Source organism: Neolamprologus brichardi, chromosome 9 (genome assembly GCF_056152115.1).
Source record: "Neolamprologus brichardi isolate AB-2024 chromosome 9, ASM5615211v1, whole genome shotgun sequence".
In the NCBI taxonomy this organism is placed as follows: Eukaryota; Metazoa; Chordata; class Actinopteri; order Cichliformes; family Cichlidae; genus Neolamprologus; species Neolamprologus brichardi.
In genome coordinates, this window is record NC_142112.1 from 36544492 (window position 1) to 36570675 (window position 26184).

A 26184-nucleotide genomic window follows, 5' to 3' on the forward strand; every position below is an offset into this window, starting at 1 on the left:
ATATCGCTGATGATCGAGCACCTGCCTGCTGCTTCCTCTCTTATTTCCTTTCCTCAGTTTTTCTCAGGACTCCATAATCCTGCAGAAACTATGTGTCAGCGTGTGGGATTTAAAAGATCTTAAACTTTCAATAAAAACACTTTATATTCAAAGCACTGTCTCTGTGGCAGATTATCAACAAGTCCAAGAGAGACCCGACGGAGGAGGTGGAGATCCTGCTGAGATACGGGCAGCACCCCAACATCATCACCCTCAAAGACGTGAGTCACTCCCTGCAGAGTTTTTAATTGCTCTAAATCTGCTGCTAAACCTAACCAGGCTCTTCAGTCTCATGGTTATTTTCTTATTTAGCATTAAGTGCAGCTCCCCCATCAAGCCCAAAGGTATCCTGACATATTTATAAATATATTGTTTCATACTTAAAGAACCACGTCTACACCAACATTTGATATTAAGCATCACATCAGTTATAGGAACACAAAGCATCAGTGTTGTTGTTGTCGTGACACCAACGATGATTTAAAGGTGCTCAGTGTGTCGTCCTGTGTTCAAGAATAGTTTGAAGCCGTGCAGGATTTCTTTGCGCAAACAGCAGATGTGAAGAAACAACTGTAATGAATCTAGGCTCGGCTGTAATTTCATGCAATACCAGTTTGTACCAGAAGGTGGAGCAGTGAGTCACCTGTAACCTGTTAGGACAAGCTGCCCCCTGGTGGTGAACATTTTTGGTTAAATTTGCACAGGTTAAGTACAGAATACTCCTTTAACTTTAAACTCTTATTGTGAAAATCACCCTCAGTCTTTGTTAACCCTTTAAAGCCAGTCGGAGCAGCACGCTCTGTTTTGCGTAACTATATTTAAATCCCGGTAGCACTGCAACCACGTAAGCTAGCGCAATAATTTTTTTTGCATATGAAACCGGAGGAGTTGTACTTACATCTTATGCCATCAGCTTGTCCTCGGTCACAGTTTCCTTCCACATATAGCTTTGCAAAAACTGCATAAAAAGCGCTTGCAGCAACAAAAACATAATATTCCAGAAACACGCTTTGCCGATCCGATCAGCTGTTTGTAACACTTCCTACGTCCATCAGCGCGAACTATCGCATGTCCGCAATGACCTGCCCGAAACAGGAAGTGACGTCATTTTCGCGGAAATGTAGTTTTTTTTACCATCAGGGCCTCATGAGCCTATACTGGTGTTTTTAAAAGTTATGTTTGACTTTATGACTTTCTGAATAGTTTCTGGGATGCTTAGGACTCATATTGCACTGCTGGAAATAGTTTATTTTGATGCACATGCTGCTTTTTTGCAAATTTGCATTATAATATTTATTTTGGTTTTTCCTGCAGTATATAAAAATTGGTGTATTTCAAAAATAAAACTATGAAGACACTCAAAATAAATTTCCTGTGGTGGGAAACTATTTTGTGCAACTTTTTTGTATTTACAGTTTTGAGGGATAAGCCTCTTAAATTTCTCTAACTAGAAATATATGTTAAAAAAGCAAAAACGATTTTCAATTTTTTTGTAGTTTATTGCACCTTTTTGCAATTTATGTAATTACTATGCACTTAATGCAGACATATTATTAAAATCTGGGCTATAATGGTCGTATTGATGTATATCAACTTGAAATGCTCCCAAAAATGGCTCCACAGCATGTAAAAATATAATATAAGCTCTGGCGGACTTGGTTCTATGGTAGGTCTTAAAGGGTTAATATGGAGTGAAGCTGCCGCGTGACTCATCCAGGGTCACTTTCCCACCTCTGGGCTCGACCTGAATATCTGGCGAGCTTTTCCAAGTTGCTGTCGGACAAACAAAAATAATAATTTGCATGCTGTGATGCTAATGATTTCATTTTTTCTGTGACTCACTGCTAATTAGAGTTAAAAATATCATCCTGATGATGCTGCTGCTGGGTGAAAATGCCCCCGCTTGCATTTGATCCAGTAACTAATGATGGTTTCATCTAAATTGATGGTTTTCCACTTGAAGCAGCACTGAACACCTGCATGCCGGTGATTCTGCAGCAGGTGTTGGAGGCATATTTGTTTTTGCTTTTAATTTTAAGAGCTGAATAAATAAATTCACAGGCGATTTCTGTGACTAAATCGCTGCCGACTTACGCGTGGGTCGGTTTATTTTCGTGTCGTAGGTGTATGACGACGGCCGGTCGGTGTTCCTGGTGACGGAGCTGATGAAGGGAGGCGAGCTGCTGGACAAAATCCTCCGTCAGAAGTTTTTCTCTGAGCGGGAAGCCAGCGCTGTTCTCTACACCATCACCAAGACCGTGGAGTACCTGCATGTGCAAGGGGTGCGTTTCTCCAGAGGCCTTTAGGAGCGGCGGTAAAACAGAGATGGACACAAAATGTTCGAGCTCGTCTTTCTGTGGAGACGTGCTGGTGTTCGGCTGTGATAGATGAGAGCGTCTCCGCTGTGTCAAATTAAAAATGTTCTTTATGAGTTGAGACTTGGTCACTTTAAGTCCCATTTGATACAAAATGATGTTAATCCAGTGAATTAAAGCCCCGTTAGAGCTAAAGAGGAGGATAAAGCAGGCTGTGACAAGCTGCTAACATACAGCGTGCAGTGTCCACTCCACAACAGAAGAATTTAAATATGAAATAAGCCCATTTTTACATCATGCAACAATCAAAAAGTACAAATAAAGAATGGCAGTAAAATAATAAATGGTTACTAATCCTTTGATGTGGTAGCAAAGCTCTTTCTGTCCATGTCTTCAGTAGGTTTAGTCAAATTTGTATAATAGCTCCGATCCAGCAGTCGTGCGTTCGAGGTGAAGAGAGAAAAAACCTGCTGTAGTCGACCTCCGTGACTCTGTCGCCCTGCTGGGTTTGCAGGTGGTGCACAGAGACCTGAAGCCCAGTAACATCCTGTATGTGGACGAGAGCGGGAACGCCGAGTCCATCAGGATCTGCGACTTTGGCTTCGCCAAGCAGCTGAGAGCGGAGAACGGCCTGCTCATGACGCCGTGTTACACCGCCAACTTCGTCGCCCCCGAGGTACGTCGGGGTTCCTTTAATTTTTCACCATTTTGCTTTATTTCCTGTCATCATCGTGCGTGGTCTGTAGGACACCACAGATTTGCCATTTTAGCATCTTTTTACTTAAACTTTCACTTTCGTGAGGTTCAGAATTCCTTCCCATATTTCGTCTGATGCTTCTGCGGTTATTTAACACATTTAAAACAAACGTTGAACAAAAGAAAAGTCAAAGCTCCGTCAGGTGCCCCTCAGCTCCAGGACGGCAAACTTCCCGAGGACAGAAGGGAGCGGAGCACGCTGATGAATTCACAGCCTTCAGTTGTGTGAACAGACTAATGTTGTGACACTCCTGCGTCTTCCTCACAGTCAGCTGCTGTCCTTTAAAAACTGAACAAGTGTTCAAAAACTATCGACTGTTTCTGCTGACAAGTTCAACTGAAAGATCTCTAAATATTTATCAACTTATCTGCTGGAACATGCAAACTAACCTGTGCACCTGTGGAATAATCACAGGTGCACAACACCAGCCAGTCTATTGTTTCTCTTAGAGCTGTTACAGTATCAGAGTTTTGCAATTAAAGCTGAAATACTGACACTCAGTCATCAAAATACTGATGGACAATACAAATGCTGCAAAATGCTGATTTCCTGTTGCCACCAGGTGGCGCTGTGTCTCTCAGTCAGTATTGGCACGAAGGCACCTGGACTCTCGTCACAGGTTTGGTTAAACTTCTTCTGCTGTAGCGAAACATCGAAATTCACCGTGTCATCACAGAGGCGCCCTTTAACAAAAACTCAAATGCTTCATAATTTAGCATGAAGAAGGTCGTCAGATTAAACGAGCAGAAGAAGATTCACTGAATCCAAAATACTCAGGTTGTTTTGTGGTTCAGGAAGTCTGGATGTCACATGACAACATGCAAGATCCACAATGTATAAAATATTTATTAGCTAGCTTCCTGCTCCATAAAATTGCTTTTTAATGAAATCAAATAGATTCTTTTGACGGCTTCTTTTACACGACTCTCCATATAAACACTTAACAGTGATTCCTTTGCTGTCTGCACCTGTTTGCACCTGTGCGTCATCGCTGTGTAACTAAGCCTGAACCAAACAGTCCTTCAAAGACAAAGCATGTTCAGACAGCTGCCAAGTGTAGGTGTAGTGGCAATTCCTTTGTTTGACAAGTCAAACATCCCAAAATCAAAAGTCCACAAGCCACTGCTGCACTGAGATATTATTTTGTACGCAGGCAAAAGAAGTCCATTGTCCAAACTTGAAAGTTGCGTTTTGATGGTTTATTTATCCAGTTTGGCAAGCAATAACAAGATCCAATGTTTTTGTTACCTCCTGCTGCTTCTCCTGCTCTGGTAAAAAACCATAGGCCCACCCCAGTGCATGCTGGTCCTATACCAGTTGCTTTATTTATAGAAAACAAAATGGCCCTACAGCTCTTCCTGACTAATTTAACAAATTAACATCAAACAAACTTTGAAACAAAATATTAACCAACAAATAACTTAAAAATAAACCCCAAAATATAAGTAAACTAACAACAAACTTTAACTAATTTCAAAATAATAAAAAATAAGAACAAATAGCTCCAACAGTAGGGAATATAAATATATGCGTGAGAGGTGTAATCTTGATCATTTGGAGGGTGCTGACGCTCTTTTTGTTGCAGAGAAAGAAGAAGGCAGGAAGTTACTTTTGCTTGAAACTGGTGTTTTCTGTTCCTGGCAGGTGTTGAAGAAGCAGGGTTATGATGCAGCCTGTGACATCTGGAGTCTCGGAGTCCTGCTCTACACGATGCTAACAGGGTAACAGAGACTCTTTGCTTCTAAGAAACTTAATTTCACATGGAAACTTTTCTTTACCTGACATCAGTTTGTCAAAGATGCTTCTTTGTTACAAAAAGTAAAAGAAACGCCAACAATGATGGTTCATGGTTATCAGGCGGTTTCTAACCACAGCTGGTTGATGGTGAGCTGCTGGTATTTCCTGATGAGACGCGGTCTGAGGACTCACTGAGAAGGCAAAATGAAATTCCTTATGAAACAAATGTCATCAAGGCAACGAGTGATGATCTCACACTGAAATAATTTTGATGTGTTTACACTGTCTGTGTGAAATTAATGCCTGTTCTTTCATAGTTTTGGTGCCTGTTCGAGATGTTTGCAGGTCTTACACTTTCTGCATATCATCCCCTTTGCTCTGTCCTTCCAGTTTCACTCCATTTGCTAACGGTCCAGAGGACACCCCGGAGGAAATTTTGGCTCGGATCGGCAGCGGGAAGTTCTCTCTCAGCGGAGGATACTGGAACTCTGTCTCAACTGAAGCTAAGGTGAGGACACAGAAAAGTAGCTCCGATTGAAGTGAGCCGCTCACCGTCTCTCTGTGATCGCCATGGTGACCCGGAGTTCATTTGTAACCTCTCACCCTTTAGGACCTGGTGTCTAAGATGCTGCACGTCGACCCCCACCAGCGGCTGACAGCGGGGCAGGTCCTCAGACACCCATGGGTGACGCACAGAGACCAGCTACCCAAATACACCCTCAACAGACAGGACGCACCACACCTCGTCAAGGTAACCATCCATCCATCCATCCATCCTTCCATCCTTCCATCCATCCATCCATCCTTCCATCCATCCTTCCATCCATCCTTCCATCCATCCATCCATCCTTCCATCTATCTCTCCATCCTTCCATCCATCCTTCCATCCATCCTTCCATCCATCCTTCCATCCTTCCATCTATCTCTCCATCCTTCCATCCATCCATCCTTCCATCTATCTCTCCATCCATCCTTCCATCCATCCATCCATCCATCCATCCTTCCATCCATCTATCCTTCCATCCATCCATCCATCCATCCATCCATCCTTCCTTCCATCCTTCCATCCATCCTTCCATCTATCTCTCCATCCTTCCATCCATCCTTCCATCCATCTCTCCATCCTTCCATCCATCCTTCCATCCTTCCATCCATCCTTCCATCCATCTCTCCATCCTTCCATCCATCCTTCCATCCATCCTTCCATCCTTCCATCCATCCATCTCTCCATCCTTCCATCCTTCCATCCATCCATCCATCCTTCCATCCTTCCATCCATCCTTCCATCCATCTCTCCATCCTTCCATCCATCCTTCCATCCATCCTTCCATCCTTCCATCCATCCATCTCTCCATCCTTCCATCCTTCCATCTCTCCATCCATCCTTCCATCCTTCCATCCATCTCTCCATCCTTCCATCCATCCTTCCATCCATCCATCCATCCTTCCATCCATCCTTCCATCCATCCATCCTTCCATCCATCCTTCCATCCATCCTTCCATCCATCCATCTCTCCATCCTTCCATCCTTCCATCTCTCCATCCATCCTTCCATCCTTCCATCCATCTCTCCATCCTTCCATCCATCCTTCCATCCATCCATCCATCCTTCCATCCATCCTTCCATCCATCCATCCTTCCATCCATCCATCTCTCCATCAATCCATCCATCCTTCCATCTCCATCATTGGTTGATTGATTAATCGATTTGTATTCTGGCTCCTCCTACAGGGTGCGATGGCGGCCACCTACTCTGCCCTTAACAGGAATGTCCCCCCAGTCCTAGAGCCGGTGGGCTGCTCCACTCTGGCCCAGCGGCGAGGGTTGAAGAAGATCACTTCCACCGCTCTGTGACCTCCTCTTTCTCCTCCGCCTCCTTCTTTTCTTCCTCCTCCCGTCAACTCTGACCTCGATCTGACCTCCGCCGGACCTTCCCTCTCCCTCACTTCGGTCCGGTGGGACAGACTACTGATGGACCTGGGAACCGCTAACGCCAAATAGGAGCACAGAGGCCGCCCCCCTCCCTCCTCGATCTCTCCTTCACCTCTGCGGGCTCTTCTGATTGGATCTCTTCTGCTGTCTTACCGTAGAGTCTCAGCTTTAGCATCACTGTTCAGCAGCCGGACTCAGCTGTCGAGAAAACCTTAAAGGGCGAGCCCTACGTTTCTCTTCTCTTTTTGCTTTGGACAATCAGCGCTAGCTCGCAGACCCAGAGGGCGAGTGCGCGTCAGGAAGATAAAAGTACTGTATTTATTTACTCCAGACGGGGGAAATCATAGGAACAAAGTAATGTAAGGTATGCATTTAAAGAGCTAGAGTCTTTGTTATCATACTGTGGTCATGGTTCTGCGTAGCTGTAGATCCTGCATTTAAACCTCAAGTAGCCTGAGAGACGACGGCGTCTGCAGAAAAGGACAGACGGTGGGAATCACGATAAACACGAGCAGCCTCAGCCTCAAAATGATTTTAAAATCCAAAAAGCTAAAGCAGCGTGTTGAGGTCACTGAAGGTCAAAAATTACATAAACATTAGCTTAAAGTCCTAAATTTATGAGTAGAAAATGACAAAATTAAGAGAAATGAAACAGCAAATGTTGATGGGAAGAATTCCAGTTTTACCTGAAAAAGAAAATAAATAAAAACAAATAAATAATTTAATGAGGGAAAAAAATGTGAAGATTAGTAAGAAAAAAATGGCAAATTTACCAGAAAAAATGAAAACACCTCGCCAGTTAATCTGAAAAAATCCCACATTTTGAAAAACAATTAAATTTTCACTTTTATTGGCTCTGTGTGGCCCCAGACGAAAACATCATGCATATCCATGCTCTGTAATCACGTCACACACAGTGGCACAAATGCTTTTCTCATAAATTTGCCATTTCGTTAAGAAAAGTGAATGAAATCGATTTTATTTAACCTTCAGTAACCTGCTGCAACCGTCTGCAGCCTGTGTTGTTTTTGTCGGACAAACTGAAACCCGCTTTCCAGTATTTTAACTTTAATGTGCAACAACAAAGCAAAGAACAAACATCTGAGCCGTGTTGTAGTCCAGAGTGTTTGACGGTGGGTCGTTCAATCATCCAGGCAGCAAACGTAACGACACCTCCAGATATTTTTTCTTACTGCCAATAAATCCCATGATAAGATACTAGAATCACTGTTTGCTGGGATTTGTTGTCAGCAAGAAAAACATGATCGGATTTATTCTTTGAACAAACAGAGATCCAGGAAATCACAGAAGAGTGATGAAGTGTGGAAACAACACTTGGAGCAGAAAGAGCCCACTCTGTCTTTGTAACAGTATCAATTTTAAGCTGCACATGTTGAGCTTTTGCTGCCACCTGGTGGCCACGGGAGGGCTGTGCTTCTGAAACGCTCCCAGAGTAGTTTTGTCATCAGTATAACGTCTCCTGGACACTCTGGTCTGATATTTAACACTATTGTCCTGTTATTTTACTCTTTAATCTGGTTTTTAAAGATCTTAATGTGGTGAAGGGCGGTGCTCCCTCCTCCTCCTCAGGAGACTGGAGGCAAAGCTTGAGCCTATCAGCAGCTGGGATTTCAAATTTTAGCACTAAAGCTTAAATAAAAATGTCAAATATCCAAATAATTACCTTTATCTGAACTTCTGAGCGTGATCAGAGAGCTGCTGATAAAACCCTGAAACATGAGTAAAATCAGGTGTTTGTGGAGCAGGGCCGAGCTCCTCTGACTTAAAGCTCCTCTCTGGCTTCTCTTGTGCAGTTTTAGGATGTGCCAGTAAATTTAAAGCAGAAGAAGAGGCCACAGAAGCAGCTTTAACTCTGAGTTTTCTCCTTCTTCCTTCACAAACACAAACCAAAACGATGTGTTGCCTGTAAATGAGGCTGACGGGTGAAAAAGGCGTTTCTCGCCTCCACCGATGGTCACGCGACGTCTGTACGAGCCGGCTGATCTCCTCCTTACGTGCAGCAGAACTGTAAATACAGAACATGTCGAGCAACTCAGGTTTCTATGAATCAAGACAATGCATTTTTATACGTCCAGGAGGAGGGGGTGTACATACAAATGTTAAAAACAAAGCACACGAGTGTGAGTGGAAGAAGGCGAGCGAGGCACAGAGAGGTTTATCAGACCTGATATGAAACAACTCCAAAACCTGAATCCTTGTTTTCAGCTTTGCTGATGTTTATTTTATGATTTAGACGTCTTACATTTACTTTTCGACGTATTTCTTTTAAGTCAAACTCTTCTGTCTCGACTGCTGTGGCGCTGTTTCTGCCAGGTGAGCTGGCGTCTGGTGCGTTTCCTGTTTTGTGTCAGCAAACCCTTTAAAAATCTGAGAAAAAAACACTTTTAAAAACATTCCAGCAGGAGTCGAAACTACCGGCAAACCACGTTGGGCGTGCAGTCGGAGGTCCAGTGGTGGAGAAATCAGTGAAAGGGTCAGTTCACTGAAACTTGTGGACGATCTGTGTGAAAAGAATCAGTTCTAGCCACTAAAATACAAACATGTCCATCTTTTCTACATTTAATATCTCGTTAAACTGAAGGTCTTTGGGGTTAGGCCCTAATGAAACACTTCCAAGAACAAATATCTCATTAATTGTGTCAATATTGGACTTCATCGTCATCACAGCTCGCTGATTTTACATCCTGGATCGATACGAGCACCGACGGCGCTGCCAGACGTTGTTACGGCTTGTTAAATTCCTCCGAAGCTTCCTCGTGTCCGCAGTGTTGGGCATTCAGGGCCGTTACGCTCCGCCCCCTCTGCGTGCGCCTCTGCTGCAAACAAGCGAGCGTCACATAAAGCAAAAAGCGCCGGACTCAGACTGTGCGAGCTCGTTTTCCACCAGCAGAAGAAAAACAAAAATCATGTTTAAGTCGCTTAATGGTGTAAATAGTTTATGTTCAGATGGAGGCTCCAATTAAAAATTCTAAATTATGAGAAAACGTCCAGATTTAAAATAGAAACTGGAAATTTAGAAGTAAACTGTCCCTAATGAAGTTTTTAGATCAAAATGCTTTTAAACAAGTCACGTGTTAAAGATGAAATTATGATAATAAGGAGTCCAGATTTTTTTTAAAATAATAGTGAGACAAAGTTTCAACATAACATTTTAGAGATTAAATATGAGATTAAAATGTGAAATATTAAAAGGTAAAGTCAGATTTTGAAAAACAAAAGTGTAAAATGACACATTCCCAAAAAACAAATCAACAAAAGTTGTTTTTAAAATACACGTTTGTATTCATCGTACATTAAAAAGTCATTTTTCATTAAAAAGCTTATTTTAAACTCAAACACAAATCTTTGAAATGAACTTTTCATCTCTGTTATGACATTTTAAGACTTTTAACTCGGTGAGACGTTTTTTACTCCGTCGGGAACATTTTTTGGAATCGTGGCCAGTTTTCGTTCGTCTTTTCCTGGTGGAGACGATCTTCCACAGCCACTGAGCTTCTTGCTTCTGCGGGTCAATGATTAGAAACTGCTTCCTCTCTGTGGTCGTCTGGGTGTCTGTGAGAAAAAGGGATAAAATGCAGATTTTCTTTATGTTTTATATATAATTATTGAATATATATGTAAGTGTTGATCTCTTCCTCGTCTATCCATGTACAGCTCTGGGATGATGAAACGCTGATTTTGTTTTCCCCCTTCATGACCAGAGGTATAGCTTTCTTTCTTCTCTCTTCATCCTCGCTCCTCTTCCTCTCCTTCTCTGATCTGATCCTGTCGGAGACGCAGTCAGCCCTGCTGCTACGCCAGCTCTCAGTTTTTGTACCTGCGGCGAGAGCTGGACTTTCTATTAAAAACAATAAAAACAATAATCAGTCAAAGAGTGTCGTGCTTTGATCTCCCTGAAGCTGTTACCTCATGTTCTCACTTTCACGTTGTTACAACTGACACCAGAGACTCTGGACGCTTGAATTTAAATGTGAAAGCATAATAACCTAAAAATGATACTGCAGAGAGCAGGAAGTGGCATCTCCACCAGGTCTGCATCCACACACAGCTGACAGCTGATCCCTGGGAACACTTTTTAATGAGCATTAAATCAGTGTGACTTTTACTTTAGCACAGCAAAAAGTGCCTGTTAGTTTATTGCAGACCTGGAGTGTAAATGTGCCTTTGAAGCAGCTGGCTCAGCTCCTGTTGGTTCAATGTGCTGCAGGATAATAATAGTGCACGTTTGAGGGATATTTGTTACTTTATTTAACACAATTCACGGGGCTACATGCTGGACTTAGAGGACAGAAGCAAAGTTTGTCTCTGATGCCGATTCCAGTGTGTGTGGTGTCGATACCATGGATGTCCGGATCGTTCTGCCCGCCTCACAGCTCAGAGACTTTGGAGAGCTTCAGATGGAGTGGACTGAGGACGACGTCGCCACCATGCACAGCTGTCAAACCGCTCATGAGCCAAGAACTCAACTGTTGCTCGGAGGTCCAAAGTCCTGTCTTCAGATGAAAGTGAATTTTGCGTATCATTAGTAAGACGAAGATCCCAGAGCAGGGATGACAAACTTCTAACACTGTGGGGCAAACCAGTGAAACTCTTCTTTCTGTGAGTCTTTATCTTAACATGAGACGTCCAGTCTCAGCGGCACGCATCAGTTTCTCTGCAGTTTCTCTGCATGTTTAAATAGAATAAAAATCTGGTGCTCGGACTCTAAGTATAGTACTGTAGTTATAAAACAGGAAGTATTTGTTAACAACGGTTTATTATTATTTGTTTTAACTAATTTTAAACTGAAATTTCTTTAGTAGAAAGTAAAAAAATGGAACTTTTATGTCATTTAATTGTTTATCTGCTACTAAATTACTATGTGTAGTAAGCATGGCCATGGGGGAAGTGTTAAAATAAGCTTATACGCTACATTTGAAACTCCAAAACTTTACACCATCCTTCACATTTTCCAAAGCTGTCCACTGGGCTCCACTGGGCTCTTTACCGGGCTGATTCTGGCCCCTGGGCCTTATGTTTGACACCCCTTATCTGGAGCCTGGAAGAGGAAAGGAGAAGCCAAGGTGCCTGAAGTCCAGTGTGAGGTTTCTGTAGTGTGTGATGACGATGGTGCTGATGGTGCTGATGGTGGCAGATCAACAGGTCCGTAGTTAAAGCAGCATCCACCTGCAGATGTCAGAGCTGCTATGGACTCAGCACCTGCCCACAGAACCAAAGCGATACCAGATCAACATCTGCATCACCTCAGACTGCATTAATAACTACACCATGTTTAAATAAACCCCCTCCCTGCTCACACTGTGCTCTGAGCTTCCCTAAACCACTGCTAAGCTGAGAGTCCCTCCTCATATTTCATGTCATTAGTCCGATTTTGGAGGATTGTTATTAAATATTCATGTTTGAGGTATTACATTGGCAGATGTAGTCATTTCCAGAAACTGGAGAGAGGAGGAGCAGCTCCACGGGGGGCGGGAGAAGTGAAAGTGAAAGTGCTGGACTCCATTTTGGAGCAGAGGAGCAGAAGGAGCGAAGCGAGGTGATCTCAGCGTAATGATCATTATTCTGCTGTCAGAGCGTCTCCGTGGGTGAAGCAGGGAAACAAAGACGGAGCTTTTCACCAGGCAGAGGATTCAAAAAGCTGTTTCACTCCCGAAACTGCCACGTGTCCTTCTTTCACTCTCAGACTGAGGGAACATGAGTGATTTGGCGGAAGAAGAGGACCGAAGCTGCCCGCCTCTGAAGAGAAACCACCCCAGACATCATCCCAGCGATCACCCCGGAGCCTGGGATCTAAAGTAAGACCCTGTTTTTGCCCAATGCTCATGCTGCTGCACCCGGAAGGAGAAAATCGTGCTGTGTGTCAGATCAGCTCCACTTCACTGCTGCACGAAAAACATCCGCGTATTTTACGCACATAGAAACATGCGTGGACTTTAAAACCAGCTCCTACGAAGTGCAGAAGTTTAACATGTTTAGGGAAAAAATGTCCCCACTAAACAAAACTTAAACTGAAAGAGGCAGAGCCGCCCTGTTACAGACCAGAGGGGCTGCGAATGAATCCAGTCCAACACTCAGCAAAACCTGAAACCTCAGAGATTCAGTTGGTTATCAGCTGTGAATTCATCAAGGGGGGGGAGGGGGGCATTGGCATCAACTTTAACAGCAGGAAATTAACTTTGCACAAAATTATTTTCTGCCTCTTTTTTTTTTTGCCATATTTTTCAATTAACCTAAATTGGACAACAGCATAATGAAACTGGGAATTCTGTGTTAAATATGCCACCCCGATATTTTTACTTGCCCCCATATGGCCACCAGTATGAAAGAAATTCTGGTTGCACCCCTTTAATTCAGGCTCACACGAAAGGAGGCGTTTGCCATCATTTCCCCCAGAGTGGATCGATGACTGCCCGCCCCGGTCAGAGACATTACCAGAGGAGCGGCTGATTGAGATCCATCAACTACTTAAATCATATAAGAGCAGAAAGCAGCACGGATGCTGAATATCAGCCAAGAGCGAAATGCTGCACCGCTGCTCTGCGCTGTCCTTAATGTAACATCTGCATGTTAGAGTAACTTTACACTGCAGCTCAGCTTTAAACTTGATCCATTAACATTAACTCAGGTCCAAGTAGCCTGACGAGGAGACGTGGAAATCACTTTAGGTTGTAGACAGATTAAAATTAAATTATTTTACTGACACTGACAAAAAAAGAGAGATTTGTAAGTCATTCCAATTTTTTAAATTTTACAATTTGTGATTTATTCTACATTTGTGCACAGACAGAGAGCGGCGTCTCCAGGATCCGACTGTTTGTCCATGAGGAGTGACATTTCCATAGAAGCCCCTCCAGACTTAAGGAATCAACCTGGACCCTCACACACAGAGTAAGACTCAGTTTGTGCTGTAAACAGAGGTGAAGGTGACTCAAGCGGGAGCTTGTTTCCTGCAGGAAGCAGGAAGAAAACTAAGAATGCATTCCCATGAACACAGCAAAGCTTCAGTGATGAAAAGAGAAACTTGTTTAACGAGCATCAACATAAACTCATGAATAAAGGAGTTCTTGCAGTTCTTTGTGCACCATTAGGTATATTATAAAATCAGGAAGGTTCCAGTTTATGATCTTTGTGTTTCCAGAGGTGGGCAGCACAGACACAGAGGAGCGTCTCCAGGATCTGATTATTTCTCCATGAGGAGTGACATTTCCAGAGATGCCCCTCCAGACTTAAGGAATCAACCCAGACGCTCACACACAAAGTAAGAGACCACATCTTCTGAGAACAGACCTGATGGTCAGCTTTCAGAGCGAAGAATGTTTTTTAAAGCAGAACTATTAGTTCACATATATCTCTCTATTCCAGGAAACTTTTTATTGATTATATTAGATATATATATATATATATTATATTTGAGTTATATCTGTCTGATAGGTTACCTTTGTTTATGTAAATGAGGAGTTTTCCTCACACACACTGGAGGTTTTCTGGGATCTGTAGTAGACCTGATACTTTACACCTTGTAAACCCTTAAAAAACTGCATATGCTGCAGAACTGAAGAAGCCTCTTGGGTCAGAAGTGAAACATCTCCATAAAAAAACGTAAAGAAGTCCTGTTGCCTTCTCTTCAAGCTCCTAAACCACCATGACCTGGATGACTGAGAAACTACACATACGTTTAATCAGATACTCACTCGAAATAAAATCTTTCTTTCTCCTGTTTTTCTCTTCACGTGGCTGCAGACACATCTGGTCAGCGGCCAAACTTTGAGATAAAATTCAAAATGAGGAGTTATTTACCGGTTTGAGGATGTTGTCTTTGTACTGTAGTGTAAAGGGGATTGAGCTGATTTATATTTGACACAGTTTTAGAGCTGTTGGTGCGAGCTATAGACCCACCTCACACCTTTTTTGCCTTTGAAAAAGTTGTTTTTAAGCAGCCTGCTGAGCATCTGTCAACAAACAATCTGTTTGAGCCATTTCAGTCTGTTTTTAGACCAAATCACTCCACAGAAACGGCCTTAATCAAAGTGGTAAACCATCTGTTGGTGAATGCAGACAATGATCACACTTTACTTTTATTACTGCTAGATCTACGTGCTGCCTTTGACACTATGGATCCCTGTATTTTATTGCATAGGCTAGAACATTTTATTGGAGTTACAGAAATTTTTTATCGTGGCTGAGATCCTACCTGTCTTAAAAATGATCTCTCTGAGACCTGTGCAGTCAGGCATGTTTATGTCCGACAATATTTTCACGGACCGGCCTTTAAGGTGTCGCGGATAAATACAACAAAATAAAACCAGTACTGGTACCAAAAAAAACAAAGATTTTTTCATAAGACACGGGAAAAGACCCAGGGAAACCAAGTTACCCATAAAAACTATAAAAAATTACGATAAAAACACTGAAAACCATAAATTTCACACCCGAGCCTCAACTCTCACGGCCCGAGACCAAATGACTCACGGACTGGTACTGGTCCGTGGCCCGGGGGTTGGGGACCGCTGCTTTAGTCCTTTTAATCTGATTCTGACACAATAAGAGCAATTTGTGATTTATTCTACATTTGTGCACAGACAGAGAGCGGCGTCTCCAGGATCTGATTATTTCTCCATGAGGAGTGACATTTCCATAGAAGCCCCTCCAGACTTAAGGAATCAACCCGGACCCTCACACACAGAGTAAGACTCAGTTTGTGCTGTAAACAGAGGTGAAGGTGACTCATGTTGAAGCAGGAAGAAAACTAAGAATGCATTCCCATGAACACAGCAAAGCTTCAGTGATGAACTTGTTTAATGAGCATCAACATAAACTCATGAATAAAGGAGTTCTTGCAGTTCTGTGTGCATCTAATCAAAAACAGGAAGGTTACAGTTTATTATCTTTGTGTTTCCAGAGGTGGGCAGCACAGACACAGAGCAGAGTCTCCAGGATCCGACTGTTTGTCTATGAAGAGTGACTCCTCCAGGAAAGACCCTCTATACTTCAGTAATCAACCCGGACCCTCACACACAAAGTAAGAGACCACTTCTTCTGAGAACAGACCTGATGGTTAACTTTCAGACTGAAGAACAACGCTTTCTTAAGCAGAACTATTAGATCACATATATCGCTTTATCTACTTATTGATTTAAAAACTGGGTTTATAAGGTATAACACAGTCGTGTATTCCAGCCCTAACCATGACCTTAATCGTGTTAGGCAGTATTTTCCAAAGCGATTTAGGTAGAATAAACGTACATGTGTAGATTCATTCTAAATGGTTATATTGTTTCCGCATTTTTCTGAACTTGTAACATAGGGACATGTTGGGTGGCCAAAGTGTAATATACAGACGATTTGTCACCTAGCGTAAAATGTTATGCTTTGGGAGTGAGAACATGTTGCTAAACTACCATGACCTGGATGACTGAGAAAATACACATATGTTTAATCAGATACTCACTCGAAATAAAAACCTTCTTTCTCCTGTTTTTCTGTTCATGTGGCTGCAGACACATCTGGTCAGCCCCCAAACTTTGAGATAAAATTCAAAATGAGCAGTTATTTACCGGTTTGAGGATGTTGTCTTTGTACTGTGATACAAAGGGGATTGAGCTGATTTATGTTTCACACAGTTTTACAGCAGTTTAGGTAAAAGTGTTTTGACTTCCACAGTTTAAAATGCTCATCTACAATTAACACTGGAAAAAAGAAAACAACTCCATTCTTCAGCATGACATATGCAGCTGTGAGGTTTTAGTATCATGATGCATGGGAACATGTTTTACTAAAGAAATCCTGAACTTTAGTCCACTTAATCTGATTTTGACACAATAAGAGCAATTTGTGATTTATTCTACATTCGTGCACAGACAGAGAGCGGCGTTTCCAGGATCCGACTGTTTGTCCATGAGGAGTGACATTTCCATAGAAGCCCCTCCAGACTTAAGGAATCAACCTGGACCCTCACACACAGAGTAAGACTGAGTTTGTGCTGTAAACAGAGGTGAAGGTGATTCATGTTGAAGCAGGAAGAAAACTAAGAATCCATTCCCATGAACACAGCAAAGCTTCAGTGATGAAAAGAGAAACTTGTTTAATGAGCATCAACATAACCTCATGAATAAAGGAGTTCTTGCAGTTCTTTGTGCATCTAATATAAAAATCAGGAAGGTTCCAGTTTATTATCTTTGTGTTTCCAGAGGTGGGCAGCACAGACACAGAGCAGAGTCTCCAGGATCCGACTGTTTGTCTATGAAGAGTGACTCCTCCAGGAAAGACCCTCTATACTTCAGTAATCAACCCGGACCCTCACACACAAAGTAAGAGACCACTTCTTCTGAGAACAGACCTGATGGTTAACTTTCAGACCAAAGAACAACGGTTTCTTAAGCAGAACTATTAGTTATGGTAAATGGTAAATGGCCTGTATTTGTACAGCGCTTTTACTAGTCCCCCCTAGGGACCCCAAAGCGCTTTACACACCCAGTCATCCACCCATTCACTCTCACATTCACACACTGGTGGAGGCAGCTACAGTTGTAGCCACAGCTGCCCTGGGGCAGACTGACACAAGCAAGGTTGCCATATCGCTCCATCGGCCCTTCTGGCCAACACCAGTAGGCGGTAGGTGAAGCGTCTTGCCCAAGGACACAACGACCGAGACTGTCCGAGCCGGGGCTTGAACCGGCAACCTTCCGATTACAAGACAAACACCCAACTCTTGAGCCACGATCGCCCCTAGTTCAGATGTAACACTCTATTATTGATTAGTTATGAATTATTAAATCAACATTTGAGTTGCACTAAAGAAATCCTGAACTTTAGTCCAGTTAATCTGATTCTGACACAATAAGAGCAATTTGTGATTTATTCTACATTCGTGCACAGACAGAGAGCGGCGTCTCCAGTATCCGACTGTTTGTCTATGAAGAGTGACATATCCAGAGATGCCCCTCCAGACTTAAGGAATCAACCCGGACCCTCACACACAGAGTAAGAGACCACTTCTTCTCTAAATAGTTGTTAATGTCAATTACAACACAGAGCTGTTGACATGTATTTGTCCATTGTCCAATCGTATTAGCAAACTGTCTAAACTTTTACTTTTATAGAGATGTTCACATTTGATTATTCAATGAAGTGCATTTGTTTGGAAGCCCCTGGATGATACGTACCCTCTTAATCCCTATGGAAGCAGTAAGGGTGCACTTAGATTTTCAAAGGTCCTGTGAAAACATTATTTTCATTGTTATTGTATACATGAAGCAGGATACAATTCACTCATGTCTCCAAGACATAAAGGCCTGAATGTAACTTTTCTCCCTATAAAAACACTTTGTAGTTTGGTCTACTAGTCTTTTGCTAAAGCTTAGAGTCGTCCTGTCAGTATACAAACTGTAGTTTGGCCTTTTAAAAACTTGTTGTCTCAGCTGCAGCATATATTGTCCTAAAAGCTACTATCCAGCATTAATGGTGCTTCAACAGATGTGGAAGTTACCCATGCACAGATGCACTATTGTAGCTGTGCTCCAGTGCACTAATAAAAAGCCAGAGGGTTCCTCTGCTCTGTATCAGGGACCATAGCGTCAGTGATTGGCAGACTGTACAATAGTTTTTGATTTTCTTTCAATAATCCTGCTAATCATTACCTCATTTACATGTGTGATTCTGTTAAAGCACAAATACAACAGAGGTGTTGTGTTTAAATATGATTCAATAATGATATTTTTCTGTAAGCCAGCATGTTATTAAACTTTAATATTTATGACACTTCTGCAGACAGTGCTTCACTTCATGCAGGGACTGGTCTGCTTCATCAAAGCTGCCCTCCTGGCACCACTCAGGAACCACAGCTGGAGTCCAGACAGCCAGTCCGAGCAGCTTGATACCAAGTAAGACTGAACATCTATTTGCTGGTAGATTCATTTCTGAAAACTGGAGTTTATCTTCTTGTTCAGACATTTAAGAGTTTTCTTTTATTGTGTTTTCCTTCTTTTCAGTTGATGGTGGTTTGCAGAAGGTTTTAGATGATCATAAGTTCATACTGAAGAGGAAATGTGAACGTGTGACTGAAGGAACTCATGAAACCGAAGGAACCCTCCTCAACAGGATCTACACTGAGCTCTACATCACGGAGGGGCGGCCTGAAGATGTGAACACGCAGCATGAGGTGAGGCAGCTTGAGACACCTTCCAAGATCACCCTCGAGGACACTCCAATCAAGTGCCACGAGATCTTTAAAGCCTTACCTGACCAACAAACAGATATCCGAGTCGTTCTGACAAATGGCATCGCTGGAGTTGGGAAGACCTTCTCGGTTCAGAAGTTCACTCTGGACTGGGCAGAGGGCTTGGAAAACCAAGACATTAATGTGGTGGTTCTGCTCTCATTCAGAGAGCTGAACCTGATCAGAGATGAGCAGTACAGTCTTCTGGAGCTGCTCCACATTTTCCATCCAACATTGGAGAAGGTCACAGCGGAGAACCTGGATCTCTGTAAACTTTTGCTCATCTTTGATGGCCTGGATGAAAGCAGACTTTTACTGGATTTCACCATAACAAAGGTCATATCAGACGTCACACAGAAGTCATCAGTCTGTGAGCTGCTGACAAACCTCATCGAGGGGAATCTGCTTCCCTCGGCTCTCATCTGGATAACTTCCAGACCTGCAGCAGCCAATCTGATCCCTTCTAGATGTGTCGACAGGGTCACAGAAGTACGTGGATTCACGGATGAGCAGAAGGAGGAGTACTTCAGGAAGAGACTGAGTGATGAAGAACGGTCCAGTAGAGTCATCTCCCACATCAAGTCATCTAGGAGCCTCCACATCATGTGTAGAATCCCAGTCTTCTGCTGGATCACCGCTACAGTCCTTGAAGACATGTTGACTACAGATCAGAGGGAAGAGCTGCCCAAGACCCTGACGGATATGTACTCACACTTCCTTCTAGTTCAGATGAAGAGAAAGAAGCACAAATATCATGAGGGACAAGAGATGGCACAGGAGGTAGCAGAGGCTGATCGGGAGGTTCTTCTGAAGCTGGGAAGGCTGGCATACGAACATTTGGAGAAAGGAAGCGTCATGTTCTACCAAGAAGACCTGGAGGAGTGTGGTCTGGATCCCGATGAGGCCTTGGTGTATTCAGGGGTTTGTACAGAAATCTTAAAAAGAGAGTGTGTGATCTTTGAGAAACCAGTCTACTGCTTTGTTCATTTGAGCATTCAGGAGTTTCTGGCTGCCGTCTACATGTTTCACTGTTACACCAACAAGGACATAGAGGTGTTGAAGCAATTCCTGGGGACAAAGTGGGACAACAAAAACAGTGAAAAATCTCTGGATGTCTTTCTGAGCAGAGTCATGGACAAGTCCCTCAAAAGTAAAAATGGCCACTTGGATCTGTTTGTTCGCTTCCTTCATGGCCTCACTCTGGAATCCAACCAGAAAATCTTAGAAAGTCTGCTGGGCAAGGCAGAGATCACTCCAGAAATCATTCAGAGAACCGTTAACAGCCTCAAGGAGAAGAAAACAAAAATCGCCCCCGACAGAAGCATCAACATCTTCCACTGCCTGATAGAGATGAACGACCTCTCGGTATCTCAGGAGATCCAAGAGTTCCTGAGGTCAGAGAACAGATCAGAGAAGGAGCTCTCCGAGATCCACTGCTCAGCTCTGGCCTACATGCTGCAGATGTCAGAGGAGGTTCTTGAGGAGCTTGACTTGAAGAGGTACAAGACATCACTGGAGGGACGACTGAGATTGATCCCAGCTGTGAGGAACTGCAGAAAGGCTCGGTAAGTCCAGGTGGAAATTTCTCTTGGAGTCAAACGTAGTATTTGACTCTACCAGTGTATCATTTGGTACCGATGTGAAACTAACGGCAGTATGTTCAGTAAGTTCAACTCCATAAAAAGTAGACAAAAGCCGTGTCCAAATTCATGGGCTGCATCCTCCTGAGGACCCGGCCTCACAGTCTACGTGGGCCGGGTCCTTCGAAGGCCGGGTAGGCCAGAAGTGAGTGAACTTTAATCTCAGCCAAACCAATTAACTCACGAACAAATAAAAATACTGAAAAAAGCAACTTATGTTTAACCTGAGTAGCGAAAGACCGCGCTGGGTTTGAAAACGAGTTTGCTGTTCTCGCCAGCTCTAGTGAGCCTTGAACGGCTAGCTATTGAGCTGGTGGGTAACAGATGTCTCAGAAAACATCGGAGCACTTTTACAAATATGTGATATCTTAAAAAACTGAGCTGATATCTGAAGTTTACACAGCTACATTCTCACCTGAAAATATCTTAAAAGTTTATTTTGTGACCCAGAAAGAGTAATAATAAAACTTAGTAACGGCCGCCATTGTTGGAAATTGGAATTGGCTGGGCCGCACTATGAATTCTGGGATATGGTGGGCCACAAAGGATACACTCAACCCATCCTTCAAATCTGGGGAAAAGGAGGACGGATTTGTCGGCCTGATTTGTCGGAGTCTACGACTTTAGACAGCCTTCGTCACATCGCTGTGACGCAATCGGCCAACAAATGCGGCCTCAGGAGGATGCAGCCCATGAATTTGAAGACCCCCAAAGTCACATTAAACGCAGTGGACAATAACATTTTCCTGAAAAAGATGGCCTCTCGATATCTTTGGGAAATCTGATGTGTAGCAGACTGTGGACTGTATGGGGTCTATAAATGTATTGTAACACATTTTGTTGTATGTATATTAATGTGTGTGACAGACTCCCTGGCTGTGAGCTCTCAGATACTCACTGTGAAGTCGTGGCGTCAGCCCTGAAGTCCAGACCCTCCCACCTGGTACATCTGGACCTGAGTGGAAACTACCTGAAATACCCAGGAATGAAGCTGCTGACTGGTGGACTCAAAAGTCACAACTGTAAACTAGAGAGTCTGAAGTCAGTTCCTACTTTAAATTAAAAAAAAAAAAAATTATTCTTCCCCCAAGTGTTCAGTGATCAGATTTTCACAAACATATAATTTAATATCTAATATCTCAATATGTTTATGACTAATACTAATGACTATAGATGCTTATTTGAATCTACAAAGAGTCTGACCTCATCTTTTCCTGCTGAAGATCGAGCCAAATCCAAGCTCATCAATAACATAGTTTGACTCTCAGGCCTGTTTAATAAAAATTTTGAGATTGTGAACACTAAATGTTCTCAACTAGGAGCTTAAACTGTTTTGTTCTGTGTCCAGTTTGACTTCATGCAGGTTGTCAGAGACCAGCTGTGATTCTCTGGTCTGTGCGCTCATGTCCAACCCCTCCCATCTGACAGAGCTCGACCTGAGTGACAATAAGCTGCAGGATTCAGGAGTGAAGCTGCTTTGTAATTTTCTGGAGAGTCCTGATTGTCGACTGGAGGCTCTGAGGTCAGAGTTTTCTTTTATTCTGGTTTCCTGCTTTTCAGTTGATGGTGGTTTGCAGGATTAGGAAATGTTAACACACTTAAAACCTAAAATACGATTTGATTGTAAAATATGTTATTTAGGCGATCTTTATTTTTCATTTAGGTTGAGGATCTGCAGATTGTCATTCTACAGTTGTAGTTTTCTGGTCTCTGCTCTCAAGTCCAACCCCTCCCATCTGAGGGAGCTGAACCTGTCTGGAAACAACAAGCTGAAGGATGATGGTGTGCACTACCTGTGTGATTTTCTGGGTAGTCCAGACTGTAGGCTGGAGATTCTAAAGTCAGTCAACATTTTTCTTTTCCACTTCCTCAGTTTGAATCACTGCAACTATTTGCCTTTTTTTTTTTTTTTTTGCGTTGCAGTTTTCTAAACTTCTCTATGTTAAACTGTCTTCATCTCTGAACACATTATTATCAAACACCTATCTTTGTGAAGCGGGAGCTTGTTTTTCTAAACCTGTTTTATTTTTTATTCAGCCTGTGGGAATGCAGATTGACGGGGTCCAGCTGCCATTCTCTGGTCTTAGCGTTGAAGTCGAACCCCTCCCATTTGAGAGAGCTGGACATGAGCAACAACAACTTGAAGAATTATGACGTGACAGCACTAATCGATCTTCAGAAGAATCCAGACTACAGACTGGAGACGTTCAGGTCAGTAGGAGGTTGTTATTAATCTGCTTCAGCCTTACCAATCAGCCTGTCATAGAAGTCCCCTCCTCATTATCTCCCCTTTATAGATTCTTTAGCCTTCAGGGCACTTTTCTAAATATTCAACATTAAATTTATTGGACTTGAGTGAAATCTGTTCAGAAATAAGACTTGAATCCATTGAATTCAAATTTATTTATGTAGCATCAAATCATAACATCAGTTGCCTCAAGGTACTTTATGTTGTAAGGTAGCAACCCCTCTGTAATACAAGCATGCAAGTCTTTGAACTCAGCATGCTTAAGGAAACATGAGAGCTGAGGAAGCCGCTATGCTGCTAATGTGCTGCATCAGTGACTGACAGCTGACTGCGTGAGTCTCTGTAAACACTAATTTATCACCTCAATTGTTTCTCTTTTCAGGTGGGAGTCACCGATGCGTAAGTAAACGTATGTCCTCGTGTGCACAGACGCTCTGATTGTGGCCATATTGTTGGGACGTAGACATTCATCCTGCAGCGACTGACAGAAGAGTGAGAGGAAGTGTAGATGATTGTCGGCGCTGCAGAGTGGACTGCACCGTTTTCAGAAACCAAACCTTCTACACAGGCTGCGATACACTGGGATCCTTTCTAAAGCTCCTCCGTTAACCCTCTTTGGAAATCCAGTCTGGGATCAAATCCACCGTTTGTACATTTCTTCAAAAGAATATTCAAATCAATTTTATTTATATAACACCAAATTGCAACAACAGTTGCCTCATGGTGTTTTATATTGTAAGGTAAAGACCCTACAATAATACAAAGAGAACAGAGAAAACCCCAACAATCAGATGACCCCCTATGAGCAAACACTTTGGTGACATTGAGAAGAAAAACTTCGTTTTAACAGGAAGAAACCTCCAGCAGAACCAGGCTCAGGGAGGGGCGGGGTCCCTGAACACTGTTTATCATGGCCTATCTCCCACCAACATATATATGACTATATTTGTCAATAAATAAACTATTAGCTGCACAAATCCCGCCCAGCAACTCCGGTGCCTTAGTGACTCACTCTCTTCCTGATTGGTGGCATCATTCAAATCCCGCCCAGGAACAGCTGCAGGTCTCAGGACGACTGGGTGACAGTAGACAGATGATGCGATGATTAGAGATGTGATTTTATAGAACGTGCTTGTTGCTGTTGTTTGCATTTAGCTCAATGATAATGATGGCTGATAAATGTTTACTTATTTCATGGTCTGCGGCCTTTTAAAAACAAAAATCTGATCTGACAGAACCTTTAACCTTAAACAAATTTCCCACGCGTGGGACTAATAAAGGTTATTTTATCTTATCTTATGTCAGGTGACTTGGCTGGGATCACAAACTAAAATAAACCAAATCAGCCCGTCACACATCTTGTATTTAGTGTGGTTTAAAACTGACCTAACCAGGTCACCTGTCTCAGCTCCGTTAAGGTGGACTGTCCTGTGGTGCTGTGAACTCTGCAGAGCACTACGATACACAATGTTTACAAACACCAGTATCTGTACTTTTAAATTATTTGCCATTTTTGCCTTTATTGAATAGTGAAGACAGACAGAAAGCAGAGAGAGACACAACAAATGGCCACAGGTCAGACTTGAACCCAGGCCACTGCATCTGTACTTTCACTTTCACTGTTTTTTTACTGTTAAAGTACAAAGTTATCTGCACTTTCCCCCCAGAGTAAATTTATTTTTGCAACAAGAGTTAAATGTAAACATAATAAGAAAGAAAACAGTAAGCGTAGTAGCAGAAATGTGCTCACAGTGCTGCAGTATTTAACAGGGCCCACCTGTTATAAATGCCAAAAGCTGGGTTGTGTGGAAGCTTGTTCCTGCCACTGAAAAAACTTGTTTTCCACATCAGTAAGTCATAATTCCAGTTTACGGTTCGAGTTCAAAGTGTTTTTGTTGTCAGTTTATAATTTTCTCAGTGTTTTGAGTCTGAGCCCAACCTGAACTGTAATTTCAAGTTTGATAATAACCTGAAAATTTGACTTACAGATAGGAAAAAAAGGGAGGAAACACGCGTCTTTTTTGTTGATATTGTTGTTGTTTTGTCTTTCACTGATGTTAAAATAACCGTTACCACATAGTCACCTACTGACTGTGTTTTATTGTATTACATCTGACAACCTGTTTTGTGTCTCCTTGTTTCTTGATGCTCGTTTGTGCCTTCAATACAAAAATGTTAAAATACACGAGACAGCCCAGACTCAATAACCCTCATCCACAAATAAACTTTTCTAGACTATCAAATTCAGATTAATAGTGCTCCCAATGGGACTACACATAACAACAGCAGAAAAAACAAACCCATCATCAGTAAAGAAAGAACATCTGGTTGCTGTAGTTGGGTTTGGCTGCAAGATAAATATGTTTTCATTAGATTTAAAGCCATTTTTGATAACATGCATTATTATTGCTGTAAAAACGTGCACAAAAAGTCACGAGCAGCTGCTGGATGGAGGAAAATATTATGAGCTCTACCTGATTAATATCTAACCTAAAGAAGAAAAAGTATTTCAAAAGCTGCCCGCTTTGGCTTCACCTGCAGTGGGGATGCCAACAGCTCGTCTCCTGTCGTCTTTCACCAACATGGTGCTACAGACTAAAGTTAGAAACACAGCTTGCATCAGAAGATGCTTGACCAGTAGCAGAGGCAGCGAGTCCTGTTTGCTGAGGTGATGGAAGAATCAGCCGGTCAAGCGGGAAGACTCCTGCATAAAAAAAGCTCCAGGCGTCACACGAGGCCTCCGTAAGCAGGCTGTTAAAAAAAGCTGTTTTTAAAACGCGAAACAACCTTATTTATGGGAATGCAGCCAAATGTCTAGTTTATATTTATCTTTGTAGTTTTTACAGCACTTAAGTGCAAAGCATAAATGTATGTTTACACTACACCTGTCATTTGAATAAAAAATAATTTGAGACAGAAAATACGGGAAAAAGTTTTGAACTTTGTGAAAGAGTCAGACTTCACAGGACGTGACCCTCAGGAGCGTTTTATTGTGAAAAGATGCGATATTTAGCTTATCTCAACTGAAATCAGGTTTTTATTCAGAATGTTTGATTTTGAAGTATGTGAACTGTTTTGTTGTTTGTTGGCTTTTTGTCTGCTTGTTGTTCTCAATTAATTTTTTTTACTAAAGAAATGTTTTTAAAAACTTGCAAAATAAAAAAAACTGACACATGAATCACCTTGTAAACCCCCTTCAGTATAAAAACTCATCCACACTCACTTTCCAGGGTAAAAATGTGAGCAGAAAACAGCAGCGCTAAGAATCAGTGGCATTTCCC

At 42.4% G+C, this 26184-nt stretch overlaps 2 protein-coding genes across 3 annotated transcripts in view; both read left to right on the top strand.

Moving 5' to 3' along the window:
- Window positions 1–10665, top strand: part of rps6ka3b (ribosomal protein S6 kinase A3b) — a 70894-nt gene extending 60229 nt beyond the window's left edge. For both annotated transcript variants that reach the window (XM_087846490.1, XM_087846491.1), the window contains 7 exons: window positions 171–260; window positions 2163–2321; window positions 2869–3030; window positions 4756–4832; window positions 5239–5356; window positions 5459–5599; window positions 6580–10665. In XM_087846490.1, coding sequence (XP_087702616.1) covers window positions 171–260; window positions 2163–2321; window positions 2869–3030; window positions 4756–4832; window positions 5239–5356; window positions 5459–5599; window positions 6580–6702 — 870 coding nt within the window. In that variant the 3' untranslated portion in view covers window positions 6703–10665. The remainder of the gene's footprint in view (window positions 1–170; window positions 261–2162; window positions 2322–2868; window positions 3031–4755; window positions 4833–5238; window positions 5357–5458; window positions 5600–6579) is intronic.
- A 1656-nt stretch (window positions 10666–12321) lies between these two features.
- LOC102795177 (NACHT, LRR and PYD domains-containing protein 12-like) lies at window positions 12322–26081 on the top strand. Its single transcript, XM_087846486.1, has 15 exons — window positions 12322–12596; window positions 13585–13689; window positions 13940–14059; window positions 15381–15485; window positions 15701–15820; window positions 16659–16763; window positions 16989–17108; window positions 17677–17781; window positions 18568–18680; window positions 18789–20580; window positions 21523–21696; window positions 22004–22177; window positions 22319–22495; window positions 22693–22866; window positions 23286–26081. Exons 1-15 carry the CDS (start codon window positions 12496–12498, stop codon window positions 23308–23310), a joined length of 3510 nt encoding a protein of 1169 aa, XP_087702612.1. The 5' UTR covers window positions 12322–12495; the 3' UTR covers window positions 23311–26081.
- The last annotated feature ends 103 nt before the right edge of the window (window positions 26082–26184 follow it).